At 39.0% G+C, this 23,811-nt stretch overlaps 1 protein-coding gene across 2 annotated transcripts in view; it reads left to right on the top strand.

The window, feature by feature from the left end:
* The window catches only part of LOC130105901 (CMRF35-like molecule 5), a 59,132-nt gene extending 40,492 nt beyond the window's left edge, over positions 1-18,640 (top strand). Inside the window, exons 1-6 of one of the 2 annotated variants that reach the window (XM_056272086.1) lie at positions 15,927-16,026; positions 16,187-16,525; positions 17,778-17,846; positions 17,918-18,016; positions 18,180-18,226; positions 18,379-18,640. In XM_056272086.1, the coding sequence (XP_056128061.1) occupies positions 15,987-16,026; positions 16,187-16,525; positions 17,778-17,846; positions 17,918-18,016; positions 18,180-18,226; positions 18,379-18,603 (819 nt within the window). In that variant the 5' untranslated portion in view covers positions 15,927-15,986 and the 3' untranslated portion in view covers positions 18,604-18,640. Of the gene's footprint in view, positions 1-15,926; positions 16,027-16,186; positions 16,526-17,777; positions 17,847-17,917; positions 18,017-18,179; positions 18,227-18,378 lie in introns of those variants that run through there. The other variant, XM_056272087.1, reaches the window with a different exon arrangement.
* The last annotated feature ends 5,171 nt before the right edge of the window (positions 18,641-23,811 follow it).

Genomic DNA, 23,811 nt, shown 5'->3' with positions numbered 1-23,811 from the left:
AATCGGCCCTGGACGAAAGAGAAATATAAAAGAGCTGGTGAGAAAACAGAAAACGAATGTAGCAGGTGTGGTAAGACAGGACACAAAGACATCAGAAAATGCCCAGCAGCAGATACTGAATGCAGAAAATGCAAAAGAAAAGGACACTGGGCGAGAATGTGCAAGTCGAAAACGGTGAGACAAGTGACGGCGAATGAAGTGAATGAAGACAGCTTTTATCTGGGCGCAGTGAGTAACAAAAATGAGTCAGAAGAAGCTAAATGGAGTGTGTTACTTAAGATAGGTGATACCCCAGTTAGTTTTAAGATCGATACGGGAGCGGATGTTACCATAATGAACACTGTGACATATGAAAAGCTTCACCCAAAGGCTCAGCTCCTTCATTCGAACATAGCACTAGACAGCCCAGGTGGATCACTGAATTGCATCGGACAGTTCACTGCAGCAGTGGAGCTTAAAGGTAGAAAATATGCCATTACCGTGTATGTGGTTGATGGAAGAACTGTCAGTAATCTTCTAAGCCGACAGACAGCAGCTGAAATGGGGCTAGTCAAAAGAATAGAGCAGATAACCACAGTTTTTGAGGGAAGTGGTATAATGAAAACTGAGCCGGTAAAAATACACCTGAAAGAAGGTGCGGAGCCATACGCAGTACATACTGCACGGAGAGTACCATTACCACTGCTTTCTAAAGTAACAGCAGAACTGCAGAGAATGGAGGAACAAGGTGTTGTGGAAAAAGTCACACAGCCTACAGATTGGTGTGCACCCATGGTTCCGGTCATGAAGCCCAATGGCACCATCATAATTTGTGTTGGGTTAAATAAACTAAACGACAACATTAAAAAGAGAGAGATACATGCTTCCCACAACAGACGAAATTCTAGCTAAATTAGCTGGAGCAAGCGTCTTTACATCATTAGATGCAGCGTCAGGATTCTGGCAGATTCCGCTATGTGATGAGAGCAGCTTGCTGACGACATTCATCACTCCGGTGGGATGCTATTGCTTTAAGAGGCTTCCTTTCGGAATCAGCATAGCCCCGGAAATCTTCCAAAGAAAAATGAATGGACTTCTCAGGGACATGGAAGGAGTCGCGGTGTACATGGATGATGTGATCGTGTACGGGAAGGATCGGGCCGAGCATGACAAATACCTGGAAAAAGTGCTGAAAAGGATGGAAAGTGTGGGGCTCAAATTGAATAAAGAAAAGTGCGTTTTCAGGAAAGCAGAGTTGAGTTTCCTGGGTCATGTCATGTTCTTGCAAGAACCGAACAATGCAAATGAGTTGAGAAGGGCTCTAGGCCTCATAAACTACATGGGTAAATACATTCCGGACTTGGCAACGAAGGGAGGTCCTTTGTATGAGCTGCTTAGGAACGGACGTGCATGGACATGGGACCAACCGCAGAAAAGCGCATTCAACATTCTGAAATGCTCGCTCACAAAAGCTCTGGTCCTGGCACACTATGATCTTGCAGGCGTGTGGGCGTGTGAAAGGTTCCAGAAATACTTAGTGGGCTTGGACACATTCAAATTGATCACTGATCACAAGCCATTAGTACCACTGATTAATAGTAAAGATTTGTACACAGTGCCAGTAAGATGTCAGAGACTTTTGATGAGACTCATGCGGTTTAATGCAAAAGCGGAGTACGCACCTGGCAAAACCTTGGTTGTTGCAGATGCACTGTCACGTAGCCCATTGAACACCACTGAAGACTTCATGACAGCAGATGTGAGTTGTCACGTGAATGCGATCATCAGTTGCCTGCCTGTGTCACAGCGTAAGCTAACAGAAATAAAAACTGAGACACAAAAGGATGAGCAGCTACAAACCGTAGAGAAGTTCGTAACAGAAGGGTGGCCAGAATATGCTAAAAGCGTTCCTGATAGTGTACAGAGCTTTTACAAATGGAAAGACTCTTTGTCAGTGAGTGAGGGATTGATTGTGCTGGGGAATCGCATAGTAATTCCAAAAGTGATGAGACAGGAGATGCTTTGCAGAATTCATGACGGACACCAAGGTTTGTCGAATATCCAGGGCACGCGCTCAAGAGACTGTGTGGTGGCCCGGAATTTCGGAGGATCTTAGACGTAAGATCGAGACGTGTATGTTTTGCATTGAGAATAAACGTGCACAGCACAAAGAACCTTTACAGTCAACACCACTGCCGGAAAGGCCATGGCAACGAATAGTCATAGACTTGTGTATGCACAGAGCGCAACAATATCTGGTAGTATCTGACTATTATTCACGCTACTTGGAAATTCTTCTGCTACAAGTCACAACATCTAAACATGTTATTCAGAGACTCAAAGTGTTGTTTGCGAGATTCGGCATACCAGAACAAATTGTTAGCGACAACGGACCGCAGTTCTCCAGTGAAGTGTGGAGGAGCTTTTGTGTTATGTACGATATTCAACACATTACATCGAGTCCGCATAATCCACAAGGTAACGGACATGCCGAACAAGCAGTTCAGACAGCGAAGCGCATTCTGAAACAGGACGACCCGTTGATGGCACTCATGTGATTCAGAGCCACACCCGACACCTCTACAGGAGTAAGTCCAGCGGAATTGACCGTTCGCAAAAGCCACGCCCCCTAGTTATTGTTGCTACGCCCGTCAAACAAATGGTCAAACACGACCAGCGCCACAGATTGCCATGACGGGAAGAGGTGCGTCAGTGACCTTTTTTGGAGCAATATCTCCGCGATATCCTCCAGATCGAGGCAAAAGGGGTTACAGTATGCAGTGGAGGGATATATTCAAAATATAAAAATACGCAATGAAGGAGACACGACTACTATCGAGGCTAATAATGCTCTCAAGCTCTCAAACCGGTCTCAAGCGAAATCTGAGAAACCCCATGACCTGTAACGTTACCTCAAATGCAACCAGCACAGCCTTGAAGAAGATTTTATAAGCTGTTTCAGTGGCTAATTGTTTGGAGTTAGAAATATATAACTCGCGCTGCATATTTAGTAATTTTGCCTCAGATACAGGATTATTCATTCGCTTTAACAAGCAGGTTGTTCATTACCACGACAACCGCTTGCATGTCATGCTGAATGCGATTTTCGTGTTTAAAAAGTAACTATACATAATAGACGGAAAGATGCAGATAACCATACATTATTTCTATTCGTTACGATATTGATATGAACTGATGTTGTCAAGTAAGCTTCATGCGTTCCCCATTGCGAACGTGCACTCCTCTAACGTAAGTCTAAACTGTAGTCTACAGGTGCTGCCTGCACTGCTAGTGACTGCTGCTCATTTCCCCCGAAAATATCATGTTAACAACAACACTTTAGAAAACGTACTTCCTTTGTGGATCCTCTTGATCTGCTTTCTCCATGTGTCTTTGACTAATCTCATTGTCTCAGTCTCACGCACGCTGCACGCGAGTTAACCATGTTCGACACATTTAACTGGGAGTGGGGCCGTCCACACTGTTTTTATCCATTGTAGGGACCGCGCACGTTGTGTTTTCGGCTTTTGAAACGGAAAGAACACAACTCCTCCAGACAATCTCTCGGGGTATCTAGTAGTGTCCGATTTACAAACGCCGTAGGCGCACCGCTTCACCATCTTGCTTGGATGTTTGACGGACCTGCTCACATAGTAACGGTTGCTATGATGTGTGATTGGACAATAGCCGTTTTGGGGGAGGGGCCTGCGAACGGTCAATTGCTTATGGGAAGAAAACTCCGTGCTACTCTACCCACTTTACCGAAAAATCTGAGACCAAAGTGGCCAAACGAGTCAAGTGTGAAAGAGAAAGACAAACAAGCGAAAGAAAAGCAAGCATTCTACTTTAACAGACGACATGGTGTAAAGGACTTACCTCTCCTTAGACCAGGGGATTCAGTCTTGTTAAAGCTGGACAAGGAATCTAAATGGAAAGAGCCTGCGACGGTGCTGAGAGAAAGCACAACTCCACAGTCATATGAAGTTTCCAATGACGAAGGGGGAGAGAAACGGAGAAATCGAAGGCATCTTCAGTTGCTTCCTGATGGAGATCCAGGAACTACGTTAAAGACAATTGTGGGTTCAGAGAAATCACCACAGAGAGCTCAACTTCATAGAGACTCTGATTTATTTGCAGAGACAATTGCAACAAAACATACTATCACCAGATCAGGAAGAGTAAGTAAGCCGGCTGAGCGGTTGGATTTATGAAAGAGCCTGATAATATGTTGCCAGAAACAGTGCCACTTAACAATTTAAGTGTGTTAAATGGCCAGGTTTGGTTATTCCTGAACATAATAATTAATATTATTTTGTTTGAGGTGAAAATATGTTCTGGTAGTGAGTTCAAGAGGGTTAAATACATAGTCATCTGTGTTATGTTAGGTTACTGAGTTTTAGCCACAAGAGTTTTAGACAGAATTGTGCCCTGGAGTATTATACTAAAAGAGGGAGGTGTCAGGGAGGTGTCAGGGTATTGTAAATTACCTATCTTAGTTATGGTGTTATATCCAGCCCACTAGGGGGACTCACAGGAGTAATACAGGTCAGCGTAATAGGAGAGTAAGAGAGTTGATTCTGATGTAAACAAGCTGAGTGCAGTTGTTCCATGTGGCTCTTCAATAAACAGACAAAATACGATTAATGCCTCCTTGCAAATGCATACAAGACAGATACCACATGACAACTTACTTACAGTGCTTGACTTTTTCGTGAAAAAGGAGTGAAGAGTTTTTTTTTGCTATTTTGAACTCTATGAAACTGATGGATTCGGCACGGGTGCGAGCATGGGCGTGTCGCACGAGTGACTGATTACCATGGAAGCGTGAAAGTCACGTATGTAGATAGACTATCCTTTCTTTGGATTTTAAATCTCGATGTAGGGCAGGCTATACACACCCGCGAAAACCTCAGCTTGTCACAGACACACTTGCCCTATGAAAAGTGCGGGGGACGAATTTACATTTTATAAAAAGTGGGGGACACGTCCCCCCCGTCCCCCGCGTGATCTACGCCCATGATATAAACTACATAAACAACTTAAAGAGCACTGATCTATACCACCTCATTGCTGCAGATTCATTTTGGCGTTGATAGTGTTGGCATTGAGATTCAGAATAAGCTGGTTGTTTCGGTTCAAGAGGAACTGTAAAGTAGCTGATGTTTTGGTTTGTGCTGCTCTGTGACTGACGTCTGTCTAACTCTGCATAGCATGAAACACTGATGTCTGCATGGAAACACATATAGGTAGGACATTGTACATTTTATGCAGGTTAGATGAACATTTTATGGTCCAACACATTCCACAGCTGATATATATCCCTCTACTGCACGCATTATTATGCAATCATGGAAAAAAAATTTACAGTGTTTTTTTATATATAAAATAGACTCAAATTAACATTTCTTTTTTTTTTTTTCTTTTTTTTTGGGAGGGGTACTTTTGGGTACGTTGCCATATGGCAACATTGTGCGACAATGGAACAGCCTGATGCGTTTTCTCCCAAAATGATATGAAATTCATAGATGATTACAGACCTGTCTTTTAGAAATGAAATTGTTTTTATTATTTAAAATGTTTTCAAGAGCTTTGTGTACAAAATATGAAACTAATTTTCAAAGTATTATTTCAACAATATTTACAAAACATCTGACGCAAACTCATAAGAACTGGTCAAGTGAAACTACTCAATGTGAAACGATTATTTCAACAACATTTACAAAACATCTGACGCAAACTCATAAGAACTGTTCAAGTGAAACTACTCGATGTGAAACGCCTTAAAGCAGTTGTTCTCTCCGTTAAAGGTGGGGTATGTGATTTTCTTTTTTGACCATTTTTTCAAAATCACTTGAAATCCTATTCCTAACCCACTTACAGCCACTGAGTTAGAAGCACTGACATGAAAATTAAAAAATGTAATTATCTGTGGAAAGGGCAGGACTCGAAAAACTCCAGCCAATCATTTCCAAGACCACCTAGAATCATTGGACAGTAAGTGTGTCAATCAAACGGTCGTACCATACCCCCCTCCCCCTCTTCGAATGGGTGGAGTCAGGGCCAGCGTTGGAGGAAAGAAGGTAGGACCTTTTGAGTTGTGTATTTTCAAAATCTGCCGGCCGTTTTGCAAATCACTTACCCCACCTTTAAGGCAGAGGTGCACCTTGCACTTAGAGCAAACAACTCTGACAATGCCCTTGCAGCCAGGATGCTTGCACCTTCCTTTTGGTGCACCCATCTCTGGCCAGTGATCAAAGCGGTCAAGACGGATATATATTTTACTTTTATACTTTACTTTTACTTTACTTTATAAATATATACAAATATATATAAATATATGAGTAGAATACAACCATCCAACTATATCAGTGCATCCATACATTGTCATTCATACAAAGCTACTCTGCATTAGCATGGGCAAAATATTGTTCCATTACCGCACAATGTTGCCATATGGCAACATACCTATTTTATTAAATAAAAAGGTAATATAAGTATCAAAACAATGTGACAATGATTGAAAAAAGATTAGAACTTATCCCAGATGCTTGATGTATTTTTTTATTCCGAAGAAATATGAAAAAAATGAGGAAAATCTTCACATATACACGAGCACTTTTTCAGCAGCTGGAGTCATCAAAAGTGTGTGAAAAGAATGACGTTGCAAGGGTGTGTGTAGTGTCGTGATGTCATCAAAGCATATCATTGGTTACCACCGGGTTCTATTATGAATTTAAGATCAATCAGAGCTCATGTTTATTTTCAAATTTCAAGAAATGTCCAAAGAAAGGGTATGTTGCCATATGGCAACACTGTGCAGTAGAGGGTTAAATATATGCATATATAAACATTTAGACCTTTTAACGTAGTGATTGCTATCAGGATGTGAAGAGACGTTCAACCAGCATAACAAAAGAAAAGTCTGCAACAAATTGCCTACACTGCCTTAAATCAGTCTGTGTTTAGCCAGCCACTAAAATAGCAGGCATAATATCCAAAATCAGTTAACTCAAAGTGTTTGCTGACACTCACAATAAAAACACAAACTAAAACAAATGTTATTACATTCACTATGATATTCATAAGAATCTGCATGAAAACAAGACATGAAAACTTCAGCCAGATGGCGCTCTTTCTCACTGTTTAATTTAGTACTGAGTCAAAGGAAGTCTAGACAATGTCATACTTTAAAAACCCTTAATAACAACCCTCTTGCACACAGAGAAAATTCAGCATAAAAAATGCAAACATCCTCTGACTGAACAGAAACTCATAATTGTGAAAATTACAGTTACTCGTACAGTTACTCCATTATTAATACCGTTTATTTGCACACAATGGGCGAGTAGAACAAACTATCAGTGTCATTTAGTAAGTTCACATAGTCAGTGTGCTTCAGTATTTGCTAGATGTCACATTCAAATTGATGAAGACTGATTCAGTCAGATATTTGTGATTGACAGCTAAAGTGGGCGTGTCTAGAGCGACTGGCCACTCAGGAGGTCATATGATGATCAAGTGTGAACATCCTCAACACAAAACCAAGCCAAAATACATCTGTAAAGAATCAGCTTCATGGAACTTATTGCTTTTATAAATATCTGCTCACTACATAAGTCTCATCTGTTCAAATAAACTGATTTATGATTTGTTGATTTATGTAATGTTTAATTGAAGGTCACTTATCCAGCATCATAAGGCATTCTGAAGTGTAATTTGATGTTGATGAGAACAGAAGATCATCAGGACAGACTGTGAATGTGTGTGTGTGTGTGTGTGTGTGTGTGTGTGTGTGTGTGTGTGTGTGTGTGTGTGTGTGTGTGTGTGTCGTGATGAATCTCTGTCCGTGGTGCTGAACATCTCAACAACTCTCTTCCACCAGCAGGAAATCAGACTCATATTTTACTCTTGAAAATATGGTCAACTGGTTTTCTTTGGCTGTTGACGCTGTTTTATGATTTATGGAGTGATAAGAAAAGAGAAATCCAAAACACCCTCTGTAAAAAACTTTAATTTGTCAACAAAATTAAACAAGTATTTTGAACCTGACTTTCAAATGTGCAGATTTCTGTTTTAGAATTGTATGTAAATGTGTGTAGATTTAAATATATAATACCCATTTACATATTTAAACATACCATTTCATAAAACTTTTAATACGAAATACTATTCTTATTGTACTGTTCTGAATCATATCCTTTGTTTTCTGTTTGTCCTTAGACTTTGTTATACTTCCTGTTTCCTGTTCTGTCTGCCATCTTTGTAGTTCTCTTGTAGTTTCTCATGTTGGTTTCAGGTGTGTCGTTACCTTGATTTCTTGTTAAGCTTGTTAGCCCCTGTGTATATACATTTTTGGAGGTGTGTGTGTGTGTGTGTGCTGTTTCATGTGTTCTCTGTTTTTGTCCCTGGACTTTGTTGTACTTCCTGTTTTCTATTCTGCCAGTCATACTAAAAAAAAGTTATGCGGCATGCGCGTACATGCGTACATACATGCGGCATGCGCGTGCGGTGTTTGTTTGTGTTTAGAGCTCCGTCGAATTGATTCATTAATCCTTGATTTTCTTCTTTACCACTCATTTATTAACAAGCACTTTCTATTTTTATATCGTGTGAACCTATCCTCGATACTATTCCCTATAAAAAAACAATCGGACTGCTTTGATATCGCTACTTAGATCCAACTTTGCGAATCTCGGCTACTAGCCTTTAGCCCGCTAGCATTTCACGCGTGGGCTCGCGCCTATCGAGCGTCTGATTTTACACCCGTTTCACTGAAAGGATACAGGTTATATCCAGCATTCCAGTCCTAAATTAGTAGTGATATTGGTAGTATCACTGTTAATTTACTGTTCATCTGTTATAATCGCGAACATATCGGATGTGTGTCTAACGTTTCCTCTGAGTGCAGGTGAGGACACATTCGAACTGATTTCGGTACGATTGGAGCTTGAATCGGTGGAGAAACAGATCCGTGGTCTGCTAGAGAGGCAAGCCGAGCTGCGGGATCGGCGATCAGCGCTTGAAACGTCACGCGCCGATGCACACAAGTCAGTGGTTAGTAACTTTTTGACTCCGACTTCGTCTACTCCGTGTGCTTCTCTGCCCAGGAGGACGCGATCATCTCTGGCTTCATTCACTCCGGCACCGACACAGCACCATGGACCCTGGGTGATCCCACAGCGGAAGACACGAGCCAGGACCAGAGCAAGAACCTCTCCGCCCCTCCCGGTCTTCGAGATCTCCACCCGGAACCGCTTCTCCCCTCTTCACGAGTCGGAACGCGACGACGCCGTGATCATCGGCACTTCCATGGTCCGTCATGTTCGCGCTACCTCAGGTAAGGGTAAGGTGCGCTCTCACTGCCTTCCTGGTGCTCGTGTTCTTGATGTCGCCGCACAGGTTCCCGAGATCCTGAACGGTGACGAGCGCGTCGGAGCCGTTGTCCTCCATGCGGGAACGAACGACATCCGGCTGCGGCAGACGGAGGTTCTGAAGAAGGACTACAGGAGCCTGATCGAGACGGTACGCAGCACAGCGCCTGAGGCAACGATCATCGTGTCTGGAACGCTTCCCACGTACCGACTAGGACAAGAAAGGTTCAGTAGACTATTTGCTCTAAATGAATGGTTAATGTCATGGTGTAATGAACAGAAACTGCTCTTTGTAAATAATTGGAATCTGTTCTGGGAGCGACCTAGGCTCTACCGTGCTGATGGCCTGCACCCCAGCAGAATCGGAGCGGCTGTTCTGTCGGACAACATCTCCAAGACGTTGCACACCATCTGACTAGTAAGTCAAAGTCCAATTCACAGTCTTTGCTGTCCCAACTTAATTGATATAAGTAGTGTAGAACATTATATAGAAACTGTGTCTATTCCTCGTCTAGTGAGGCCAAACAATAAATCTAGTGTAGGATCTAGGAAAAATCTTATTGTAATTAAACCAGAAAATCTAAATATCAGTGAACAAAAACAATTTCTAAAACTAGGTCTTCTAAACATTAGATCGCTCACACCTAAGGCGGTTATTGTAAATGAAATGGTCACAGATAATAGCTTCGATGTACTTTGCCTTACTGAAACCTGGCTTAAACCAAATGAGTATTTCGGTCTAAATGAGTCTACTCCGCCAGGATACTGCACTCTCAGAAAATAAAGTACATAATTGTACCTTTAGGGGTACAATGGCTTGTCACTGGGGCTGTACCCTCAAGGGTACAATATTGTACCCTTGGCATAGGGTACATATTTGTACCCTTGTGATTTGTACCTTAAGAGACCAGTCTTGTACCTGTGGTGACAATTTTGTACCTTTATTTAACAGTACAAAAATTGACCCTTCAAAAATGGTACAAAATTGGCTTTGACAGGGTACAATTGTTGACTATAATGAGATTTATATATATATATATATATATATATATATATATATATATATATATATATATATATATATTACACACACGCTGAATTAAAATCAGAAATTATTAAATCCTTTTAATTTTCACATTTTCCAACATTTCATTTTAAACTCAATGTCTAACTGTGACATATAAACGATTATCATCTGAGTAGGAGTCATTTGCCTGAAGGTCCATTTCTTCTCCTTTCATCTCAACGTCGGTTACTTCTATGCCTGCCTCTGATATTTTCTGAAGGACCTCTTAGGTTGAAAGCCCTGTAAGAACCATGAGTAACCGTGCTCTGACATCTTCTCCACCAATGGCCAAAAGAAGTAAAGACCGAAAACTGGACGTTCTTTTAAATTGAGATTCAAGCAGCCAATCAGGGCTGGCTCTACATACAGTCTCAGAAAATAAAGTACATAATTGTACCTTTAGGGGTACAATGGCTTGTCACTGGGGCTGTACCCTCAAGGGTACAATATTGTACCTTAACCTTTAAAAGAAACGGTACATATATGTACCTTTTAATGCTTTTTGACCCTCAAAAAGGTACATATATGTACTTTGAGATCCAACCTCCAGTGTTAATTGAACTCTCCTGGGAGTGTATATGACTCCAGACGCAAGAGTGTTAAAGTGTTAAAATATGAGTGTTCAATTAACACTCAAGAGTGTTAAAGTTAATGTTAAAGTTAAAGAAGTGTTAAGTTAATGTTAAAGTTAATGATTCATTGAGGGATGATTGACCATTATTGAAGACACCTGATGTTAACAAGCAGAATCACTGAAGGAGAAAATATCATTTTTTAAGACACCGTTATGGTGATCAGTGTTTGCTCTAGTTGGGCTCTTGACCCTTAAATCATTCATTTTAGATTTTGTTTGGCTGTTGTATCTGAGCTATAACTGCCAGATGAAGAAAGAGAAAAGATGATCAGGTCATGTTGATCATGTTTTGACATAATCATAATTTGCCTGAATCACTGAACTCATTTAGAATCTAATCTCAGACTTAAATGTATATTGTTGATTACAGCAGCCTGTGATTCCACAGCAAATGATTTCCAGCATTTTCAATATAATCCAAAATATTTCTTAAAAGTTGTTCTGATCAAAAGACTTAAAAAAAATAATTTTATGCAGACACACTGACATCAATAATCAGCCTGTGAATCTCAACAATGGTGACAATAATAAAGCATGTTGCAGGGCATTCTGGGTGCCACCAATCAAAACTCATTCATGGCTCTCATCATTCATTGCGGTATGAATAAATTATGATCCGAATTGTTTTACTAATTTCCTTTCCCTAATTGAATATTCTTTTTGTCACCATTGTTGAGATTCATACACTGATTCTTGATGTCTGTGTGTGCCTAAAATAAAGATTTGTTTTATCAGAAAAACTTAAGAAATCCTTACGATTAGAAAATTCTGGATCTTATTCTGTAGAATCACAGGCTGCTGTAATCAACAATGTACATTGAAGTCAGAGATTAGACTTTAAATGAGTTCAGTGATTCAGGTCAAATTATGATTGTAAAAACATAACCAACACCACCTGACCAACGTTTCTCTTTGTTCATCTGGCAGTTATAACTCAGATACAACAGAGAAAAATAATATAATGTTAACAATTTAAGGGTCAAGAGCCCAACTAAAGCAAACACTGATCACCATAACGGTGATTGTTTTTTTCATCCTTCAGTGATTCTGCTTGTTAACATCAGGTGTCTTCAATAATGGTCAATCATCACTCAGTGAATCACTTAATGAGCTCATTAACTTTAACAATCTTGATTGTTAATTTAACATTCATATTTTAACACTTTAACACTCTTGAGCCTGGAGCCAAATAAACTCCCAGGAGAGTTCATTTAACACTGGAGTTTTTGCTGTGTTATAATGATTTAATATCAGTAAATTGACTTCCAAAACTTTTATTTCCTTTATTTCAAGGCTACTTAAATATAGTGATAAGTTAAAATCTACCTTAAATGATTAAGGTATCCTTAAAACCTTAAAAAAAAAAAAACGATGTACCTTTTAATGCTTGGGGACATATATGTACCTTTTTGACCATCAAAAAGGTACATATATGTACCTTGGGGGACAGAAATGGACTCCTACTGTACCCCTATTTCTGACAGTGTGTTATAAGCATGAGCCCCGTCTGATCGGTCGTGGCGGCGGTGTTGCAACAATCTATAGAGATATTCTTAATGTTACTCAGAAAACAGGTCACAGGTTTAATTCGTTTGAAGTACTTGTGCTAAATGTTACGCTCTTAGATGTAAGAAAGAAATCCCTATTATCTCTAGCCTTGGCTACTGTATATAGACCTCCAGGGCCCTACACTGATTTCCTAAAAGAGTTTGCAGACTTTCTCTCAGATCTATTGGTCAATGTCGATAAAGCAATAATTGTTGGAGATTTTAACATACACGTAGATAACACAAATGATGCGTTAGGGACTGCGTTTACAGATTTATTAAACTCCTTTGGGGTCAAGCAAAACGTCAGTGGTCCCACTCATCGTCTAAATCATACACTAGACTTAATTATATCATATGGAACCGATCCAACCGATATAGATATTATACCGCAAAGTGACGATCTCACTGATCATCACATGGTAACTTGTATAATACGTACTGCTGAAATTTGTCATGTTGCGCCGCGTTATCGACCAGGCAGAACAATCCTTCCAATCACTATAGATAGATTCTCAAATAGCTTACCTGATCTATCTCAGCTGCTCAGTGAACCCAAACAAACAGATGAACTAGAGGAAATGACCAGCAGTTTGAGCACCATTTTCTCTAGTACATTAGATATTGTTGCACCAATTAGATTGAAAAAGGTTAGAGAGAAAACTAAAGCACCATGATACAATAGTACTACACATGCTATCAAGAGAGAAACTCGTAACTTAGAGCGTAAATGGAAACAAACTAATTTAGAGGTCTTTAGAATCGCGTGGAAAGACAGTATGTCACGTTATAAAAAGGCTCTAAAAGCAGCCAGGGCTGAGCATCTCCGCAAACTAATAGAAAATAACCAAAATAATCCAAGGTTTTTATTTAACACCGTGGCTAGACTAACAAATAAACAGACATCACCAGAGCAAAATATTCCGTTACAGTATAGTTGTAATGATTTTATGAATTACTTCAATGAGAAAATAGAAAGCATCCGAAACACAATTGTAAATGTACAATCCTCTATGGTGTCTTGTGATTCAGCCTCAATTATCGTCCCTCAAGAACAACTACACCGCTTTACAACTATAGGACAGGAAGAGCTAAATAAACTTATCATTGCATCTAAACCAACAACATGTTTATTGGATCCAATACCCTCTAAACTACTGAAAGAAGTGTTACCTGTAGTGGAAGAGCCTCTTCTCAATATTATTAACTCGTCTTTATCTTTAGGTCATGTTCCAAAAATATTCAAGCTGGCAGTAATAAAACCTCTTATTAAGAAACCGCAATTAGATCAAAATAACTTAGCAAATTACAGACCCATTTCAAATCTTCCATTTATGTCTAAAATACTAGAAAAAATTGTGTCCGCTCAATTTTGTTCTTTCTTGCAAGAAAATGAGATATATGAAAAATTTCAGTCAGGATTCAGACCGCATCATAGCACAGAAACTGCGCTAGTTAAAATTACAAATGATTTACTTTTAGCTTCTGACCAAGGCTGTATCTCAATATTAGTTCTACTCGATCTTAGTGCTGCGTTCGACACTATAGATCATAAAATACTCTTGGATCGACTACAAAACTACACTGGTGTTCAGGGACAGGCATTAAGCTGGTTCAGATCGTACTTATCGGACCGTTACCATTTTGTCTGTTTAAATGGGGAAAAATCGAAGATAACGTCAGTAGACTATGGAGTGCCGCAAGGATCGGTGTTAGGCCCTCTGCTATTCTCAATATGCTGCCACTTGGTAATATTATAAGAAAACATGGAATTAATTTCCACTGCTATGCTGATGACACTCAATTATATATTTCATCACGACCAGATGAATACACTAACTTATCTAAATTGACAGAATGTCTTAAAGATATAAAATGCTGGATGACGTGTAATTTCCTGCTATTAAATCCAGATAAAACTGAGGTATTACTTATTGGTCCAAAAAAACTACCCACAAAATCTCTTACAATACAACTTTAATTTAGAAGGATGTCCTGTTACCTTATCGACTATAGTAAAAGACCTGGGTGTTATACTAGACCGCAACTTGTCTTTCGAAAATCATATTTCATATGTTACAAGAACTGCCTTTTTCCACCTTAGAAACATTGCTAAATTACGTAACATGCTATCTGTTTCTGATGCAGAAAAGTTAGTTCATGCATTCATGACCTTGAGACTAGATTACTGTAATGCTTTATTAGCTGGTTGTCCTGCATCCTCAATAAACAAGCTACAGTTAGTCCAAAATGCAGCCGCTAGAGTTCTTACTAGGTCAAGAAAATATGATCATATAACACCGATTCTATCATCTCTGCACTGGTTACCTATTAAGTTCCGTATCAATTACAAAGTACTACTACTGACCTATAAAGCCCTAAATGGTTTAGCTCCTGTGTATTTAATGGACCTTCTATCGCCCTACAATCCATCGCGTTCTTTAAGATCCCTAAATTCGAGGCTTCTGGTCATTCCTAGGATATCTAAGTCCACTAAAGGAGGGAGGGCGTTCTCATATTTAGCTCCTAAACTCTGGAATAGCCTTCCTGATACTGTTCGAGGCTCAGACTCGCTCTCCCAGTTCAAAACTAGATTAAAGACGCATCTCTTCAGCCAAGCATTCACATAATGCTTACCTTTTATACCACTGTTGAATCAGATCGAATGCATTAATATTATGAACAGCAGCTATGCTAATTATTTCCCATCTGCTTTTCTGCTGTTATCTCGGGACGCTAGTCCCAGGGTAAATAGCGTTCGTCAGCTCCAGTTTGTATCCAGCCTCTCACGGAGACTTCAGATGCTCCAACACCTGTGAAGAGACGACTCAACGCCGGCGATATGTTATGCCCTAAATTAATACATGATGATTAACTAACTATATTCTTCTATGTACATTTCTGAAATGCACTTTCTGTAAAGCTGCTTTGAAACAATATGTATTGTGAAAAGCGCTATACAAATAAATTTGAATTGAATTGAATTGAATACTGTGCCTCACTGTGATATTATTAATTCTGTTGATCAATCAGAAACCTGCACTAATAGTTGCAATGTTAACCGCTGCTGTTGCGATTGTTTCCATCAGATGTCACTGTCAACTGAAGTACATGTTTTACTTCCCACTTGATTAATCTCTCTCTCTCTCTCTCTCTCTCTCTCTCTCTCTCTCTCTCTCTCTCTCTCTCTCTCTCTCTCTCTCTCTCTCTCTCTCTCTCTCTCTCTCTCTCTCTCTCATCTCTCTCTCTCTCTCTCTCTCTCTGGGGAAGTGGGCGTCTCGACACATTCAGCTCTTCATGTTAAACATGTAACCCGAAACGAAACACCGAGAGCTTCAGAAGAACTGAATCTACTAACAACAGAGAAGATCATTTAATAAGAGAGAAGAATGAAGATCATCTGGACTTTCACTCTGATGATGATTCCTGGTAAGAGTCTGAACTCAGAGAACATCATGGAAAACACTACAGATTTGATCTTTTACTTCAGTTCATGTTGTTGTACTGACTGTTGAAGAAAGTTCAGTTCTGTATTATAATTAAATTACATTTCTTTATATTAAAGTGTTTTAATGCTGGTGTGTTGTAGGTGTCTTGAGCTCCATGAGTGTGACAGGATATTCAGGAGGAGAAGTCAACATCACATGCAGATATGATAAAGGATCTACAGAGAATAAAAAGTATTTTTGTAGAGGAAAGAGGCCAAATAAACCAAAGTCTGGGTGGTGCTCTGATCTCATCAGGACTAATGAGAAAAATAAATGGGTTCAGAAGGAAAGATTCTCTCTGTATGACGACACAAGATCAGCAGTCTTCACTGTGACCATCAGAGATCTGAGAGAACTGGATTCTGGGACGTACCAGTGTGCAGTTGATAGAACTACAGGAAAAGATTCCTACACTGAAGTGAATCTGAAGGTTTTCACAGGTGAGTAACTGAGATCCTCAAACTCACGATGACAGTAATAATAATGAACACCTCTAGATGATAATAGACCAGATAAAATCAATAACCAAACTCTTCAAAATAAAGGTTCCGCAAGGTTTTTTCCCCAGGATGTTGAAGGTTCTTTATGGATTCATAAATGACAATAAAGAACCTTTATTTTTGATGAGATCTTTATCATTATAAAGTGAATTGAACGTCAATTTAGATTTTCCATACACTCTTAGTTTGTATTAATCAATTTGTTCCTTATTTCATTTCTTGTTATGTTCTGTTTTCCTTGGTTTCCATTGGTTTTTGATTATTCCCACATCGCTTTCAGTTTTAGTTCATTATGTGTGTGATATATAGCCCGTTGTTTGTTCCTTATAGCTTGTTTGACGTAATCATTGTGTTAATAAAAACTGCTTGCACATTCATCCTCACTTCAACTATATTCTCTTCTGGACCGAACCGTGAGATTTAATAATCATTGTTTTGCTGATAACAGAAAGCATGTTTTCATAGTCGTTTCAGTAATAGTAATGTCAGGTTTATTATTAAACAGTTTATTCTGACTGTTCGGCAAATTTGCAAATCAAATGCTTATTATAATATGTAAATGAACACAATTTATTATATTCATAATGTAATTTATTGCCATCATTTGTTGCATTTTTATTCACTGACTGTGAAAAAAAATGCTTTTAAAAAATGTACAGCTTACAAGCCTGTAAATCATCAACTACAATTATACTGTAAAAACAGCAAAACAAGAGCAGCCGTGAAACAGTTCTTTACCGTAATCTACTCTACAGTGTTACTGTAATAATACCCTGTACTGTGTTAAAAACTGTGTTAACTCATTTGAGGAAACCGATTGGCATAAATTGGCCTTTAATATTTATACTGTTACTGCAAACATATTTCATTTGAGTCCACAAAAAAAAAAAAAAGTTTCTTAAAACGTCAATTTAACTCAGACCTCTTGCAGATTACTGTTAGTTAACCACCGCATGCATGTGCTAAAGTACAGCAAAGAGATCATCACATCAGCAACACTTTAAGTCCTGCAGAAAGTCTCCAGACGCTCAGAAGACGGCACTTTGTGGTTTAGTGTGTGAAACATGTCTGATGGAGGAATAATGTGTGAAAGACATCAGAGTCTGTGAGAAAAGGGAAGTGAATGATCTGTGAGTGAAGAAAATACAGTAAGGTACACTTTGTTTGTGACACTGACTTTTCTGTGTTTTAGAGACAAACCCTCACAGAACAACATCATCATTTAAAGCTCCAGCGATCACATCTGCGTCTCCTGTAACAGGTACAAACACACTCAGAAACACAAACACACTCATTTGTGTCTGGTTGAGATGGTGACTCTGGTGTTTTCAGGCTCTCCTCTGACGGTCAGTGTGTGTGTGTTTCTGCTTCTGATCATCGCTGGACTCGTGTTCGTGACCGTGACTCTCTGCAGGAGGCGTCGCTCTCACAGTAAAACTCATTCCTCCATCTTTACTCTCTTTAAAAGGACTTTTTATTTCTCCTTTTGTTCATAAAATAACTCCAGCTTGCTACAACTAAAGATGAGCAAAATAGAGAAGTATGAGAATGTGAAAACATTTAGCAAACAGCTAATTTTTCTTGTCTTCGACAGATTCCTCGTCCAAAAGATCTCAAGTCACACCAGGAAACAATGAAGAGGTTTGTAGAGTTACTGTGATTGGAGAAACGATGTTTTTGATCAATAATGAGAATGAATTATAATACCTGATGATTTAAAGACTGAGGATCTCCAGAGCTGTATTCAATATTCAAATTATTATTAAATACATAAATGTTTTGTCTCCCCTCAGGTTTCTCACGCTGGTTGTGATTACAAGCAGAGTAAAGAATTACCCACAAGCCCCTCTGATTCCTCTGATAAAGCCACTGGTGACTCTCAGTGCTGCATCACTTCTGCTGAGGATCTGAATTACGCAGTGGTGAATTTCCACAAGAAATCTGACTGTCCTGACAGTGTCAGTATCAGGAATAATCAGGATTACAGTGAATACGCTGCTGTCAATCGGTTACGGTAATTTATATTATCACTGTAAAGCTGATTTGAAACAATCCATACTGTTAAAATACTCACGACTGCAGATAAACTGATGCATTTACAGTAAATACACAGCCTGATTCACAGTAAACAGGGTCTAAACATGAGCACCATATGATACACGTACTGTATAAACAGATTATATCATATGTAGGTTGATTGTATTGTCAGAGTAATCTGGTTCCTCTTTCGGATTTTTATTTTTTATTTAAATATCCTGACTCTTTTACAATTATTATAAGAGTTGTTTATAAGAGATTTGTAAAAAAAAAAAAAAAAAAAAAAAAAAAAATATATATATATATATATATATATATATAATTTTCTTATATTTATTTGTTTGTACTTCAGCAAGATCTAATCTGAAGAAAAAACGTCTACATTTTCTGAGGTAAAGGTAAATTATGATTTAAAAAAAAAAAAATAATAATTATGCAATGTTAAATAGAATCCTACAATAACTGTCAGTCATAAATCCTCTCCTGTGGCCTCATGGGATTGTAAAGTGTCCATCATATACACACTTCAGAATCTCACTGGAAGTAGTCGGTCATCCGGAGACTTTTCACCTTTTGGTTTTGCGTGATGAACCGACAGTTTTTTCCGTCCAGCTCAAAGCCACAGAAAACATGTGAAGGTTCAGGGTCTCAGTTCAGTTTAATCAAACACACTTACTCAGGAAACCCACAGAGAGACACATGAGACTGAACAGAGAGACAGAAGATGAACAGAAGACAATAAAGACTAACAGATGATCCTTCAGTAATTCACCTCTAATATGTATTGAAAGTGTTGAATTGAAAAAAAAAACTGATAAATGTTTATCAACAAATTATCCACATATGATTTTACTTTTCAGATCAAACTAAATCCAAACAATGAGTCCAAAAATCAATGACAGAGATTGACAGACATTTGTATTGTTTACGTTGGTAAATTTAACCAATACCACTTTAAACAAGCGACAACTCTGGGTTTTGCTGTATTTTATTTGGATGCTCATTATCATCATTATTTTCTCTATGGCTAAATTCAAAGTATCATAGTGTATCTTTATATGGCAGTAGGAGTAATATGCTAGTTTGCTTTTCTGAATTCAGCATAACAAATGTCAGCCTAGACAGAGATGTGACAGTACTCAATGTAAAATATCAGTTTCTTATGTTGTGTTTGTGATGTGTATGATGACAGCAGATAATAAACAGTGAAATTATTTTGTACATTCATGTTTAAATGTTTACAATAATGTTTTAAATAACAAACATAACTTTGATTTTGTTTGCATTTTTAAAAATCAAAGTGTGTATTTTCAGAAAAATGCTCTTTAACCCAGTTTTTTTTTTTTTTTTTTTTTTTATAAAGAGACTTGCTTGTAAATGTCTTTGTGTTTGCAGGGTTGTTTGATACTGAGTTCAGTTAAAGATCATCAACATGAGATGTTCTTCAGCTTGTGGTTTCTTTTGCTCTGTTTATCTCCTGTGGGTCAAACCCAGAAGCCCTTCAGCCTATATATGATAAGAACAGGATGTTTATCTCAGTATCGATGGGCGCAGACTTTCCACTGCTTAAAACATAATGTGAATTTGTTTAGTATATAACATTTTTTAATATTTATAATATATTCCAGCTCTCCCTTCATAAGGTTTTAATCAGGTCATCTGAAAACTCTTTTTGCTAATACGTTCATAAGTTCATTCATAAATGTGCATTATAAAAGATCTGATTGCTTTCCAAATGTTAAAAAAAAGTCAAATGGCCTGTTCACACCATGAACGATAACTATATTTGTGGCCACACCAATGGATGATTCTGTTTATTACAAGCGCGCTGCAGTTTTGTCAACTGCCACTTTAAAGCAGGATGGATCCTGATTTGGATTCTGATTGGCTATCAATGTTTTTATCGTTTATCAGCGGGAAAAATCATTCTGAAAGTGATCTCAATCATATCTTTTCTCAGTTTTGGTGTGGACTCTGCTTTTATATGTAACTCCTCACCCGGGTCCTACTTGCCCCGCTCTGTGCAGGCCTCAAACCCGGATCTCCGGCGTGGAAGTCTGGCGCTCTAACAAGGAGGCTAAAGACTGCAGCCGGCTAGCATCTGTGAGATGGTCCTCACTGCAGAACATGAAATCCACGGGGAGGAGTCGGATCCAGATCCAACTCCTCCCACCTTACATACACCTAAACCTACCCATCTCCGCCCCCTGATCCCTAAACCCACCCCTAATCCTACCCATCTCCACCCATTGGATCGTGATCCAACTCCTCCCGTGGATCTCATGTACTGCATTGAGGTGCTACTGGCATCTGTCGCTAGAGTGCCTGTGGAGATCAGAGGAGTGAGGTTTACTCGCACAGCGACTTCTAGCTGGCCCCCGTTACACTCACCCCCTTAAACCTCACTCCCATCCGGGTCACGGCACCACTGTAACCCCTTTCTCTCTGCGCGCTTACTGGTCTCTAGCACCGCCGCTGCTACTCTGCGTTGTGCATGTACAGTATCAACACTACGGTACATCAAAAGGCTCAAACAGCGCTAACGCCACTTAAAAATACGTCAGTTCAGCTCAGCGTCAGTTCAGGCAGGCCGCATAGTCAAGCTCAGCTATCATCTGATACCCAGACCTATCAGCTGCTCCGATTCCTAAGCACTCAATTGGTTCCTTTTAAACAGGGCGCCTTATTTGAATGCATTCTCAGTCTGCCTGCTTGGCTGCTTCCACTGCATTGCTTGCAACCCACCTCCTCCCCTAGCTCCTCTAGAGGTTAACTTGGGAGATTGTCCCCAGAAGCTGTTGCCATTCCCTGACCAGCTTTCATGGAGCTCATGAAAAGGATGGGTAATTCAGAGCAGAACCATACCACCAAATGTAACTTTAACAATCATGCAAATAAAAATGTGAGGAATTTGACTAAAATATTTTTTTTATTTTTTTTTTTACTCAAGTGGTCCTGACTGAACTGTCCAAACACAAAAGTGTTATAGGGACATCTTGTGGACAACACAATGCACTGCCTTACAAATATATATATATATATATATATATACAGAAGTTTAGATGTTGATGTTTTATTGAATATATTTGGTCACCATTAGAGATTCACATTTTTGTTGTTTACATGGAGACCCATTTCAAAAAATTGCACTTTAAAACCAATTTTTAAAAGTTTGTGTTTTCAGACCACCAAAATGCTGTTGTCATGTAAATAAATGGCCAAAACACACAAAAAAATAATTAAAAAAAAAAAAAAACGTTTTTCGTTGACAAAACGGCGTCGTGTAAGAATATGTGAACAGCCTAAGGCTCTGGCTGGAAGTCAGTTTTAGTTCTTGTGTTTCTCTTTCCTTCAGTGATTCTTCTGCATGATCCTGTTTTCCTGTTGATCACTGTAAAGCTGCTTTGAAACCTCGAGTCTCAGGAAGATTAAGCTGTTAAATAAAGAAAAAAATCACTCAAGATATTTCTGTATGAGAGTGAATCAGCCTTTGTAACTCAACATATCCTGAAGTACAAATTATGTCAGTTTATGTTGCACTATATCTTGCCTTTTTAGCAATTTCCTCATGTTGTGTTGTTTTAACCTTTTATTTTAAGTCATTTTAATCTTGAAGATGTCTTGTAAATTTACTAAGGCCCCCATAGACACATTGCATGTAGATTATACTGTCGCCCTCTAGTGGAAGATTAAATAATGCAGATTAATTATGTTCAGTGTCATTTGTCCTTCTATAGCAGCGGTTCCCAAACTTTTTTCCTTGCGCACCCCCTTCTATGTCCCAACCGGGTTGACGCACCCCCAATCCCCACTTAAAATTTAAACAAAAAAAAAAAAAACGCAACAAAGCTTTGTTTTATTGTCATATAAAGACTCATGTTTTATCATGCTCAAATAACCAGAACACACATGACAATAACAACATCAACAAAGTTTCAATATAATGCAACAAAGCTACGCAAGCTTCCACTTTTAACCCTTTCACACCAATGCGACCGTTATTTAGAATTTGTCACTTTAATGTTTCCATGGTGACGCGTCATTGCTTGTCATGGGACACAGCGCAACCACAACACAGCGCTGAATGAATGAGGATCTGCTTTTATGTCATTTTTCCTTTTTTATCAAAAATATTCACAAATGTATTAGCTATAGCATGAAACACTAATATTCCGATTGTCAAATATGTGTAAGTGGACGCGTTGTGTTGTTTAAACGCCTTCATAACGATTGCTTTGTTGAGCTGTATGCGCGATGGGCGACGTCATGTTAGTTTGTGCCATAGTTCAGAGAAGAATCGGATCTGTTGGATTTACAACTATGGACAGAGCCATCTCATTGGAACTCAGTTGAGACAGTTGAAGCCCATTTTTAGCGATTTTTGAGCACTTCCGTTCCTGACGCGCCGACTCAAACCGACTCAAACTAAGCTTGATGACGTCAGCAACCTGTCTGACAGACGTTAATCTTCTAGTAGCTGTGCGTGAAAATTGCCAACGTTAATCTTGCAGAGACGGGGAACTTGAGCAAAGAGTTCTTTGGCGTGAGTGAGCAGGAGTAAGTATTCCGTTGCTTTTATGGACTCATAATCTATGGGCTTCTCCCTTGACGGGACGTCCCCCCGATCGCCTGCGAGCTTCTCCTCCTGTCTGTACGGTAATTTCTGTACAGCGCGACAGAGAGTCGAGTGGTTATGACGCAATCGTTAGCCTATTTTTACTAAAACTGTTTCTACGGGGCCATAATGTAACATAGAAGGTAATGGAGCCCTTTATACATTGTCGTGTTTCTTTAGAAATAAATAATGGACAAATGGAGTCTTTAAACGCCTCAGATGTAAAGTTATTCGCTGTCAAAATGACGCCAAAATGAATGGGAGTCAATGGAAATGCTAACGCAAGTGAAGTTCTGCTACAACATGGCGGCACCCGGCCGGCTTCAACTTCCGGTCGATGGATTACCCCCTTGGTTTACAACACGTCAGTTTCTTCCCTTCTCACGAAATACATGAACGTAAGAGGCTGGTGAACTGGGAGAAGAATAGGGTAAAATGTGAAGCTACGTTCTACACAATGTGTAGCTGATATGAATAAAACGTGTCATCTTATAATAAAAATGATTATTATTGCCTTATCCATAGATATCAGCAAAATCAAAATCATTATTTTGCTAGTACTTTTGTATATTCA

This window comes from Rhinichthys klamathensis, unplaced genomic scaffold (genome assembly GCF_029890125.1).
Source record: "Rhinichthys klamathensis goyatoka isolate OS25496 unplaced genomic scaffold, OSU_Roscu_1.1 h1tg000330l_1, whole genome shotgun sequence".
Classification (NCBI taxonomy): domain Eukaryota; kingdom Metazoa; phylum Chordata; class Actinopteri; order Cypriniformes; family Leuciscidae; genus Rhinichthys; species Rhinichthys klamathensis.
The sequence above is the reverse complement of the archived record's forward strand: the minus strand, read 5'-3'. Positions and strand labels throughout refer to the sequence as shown.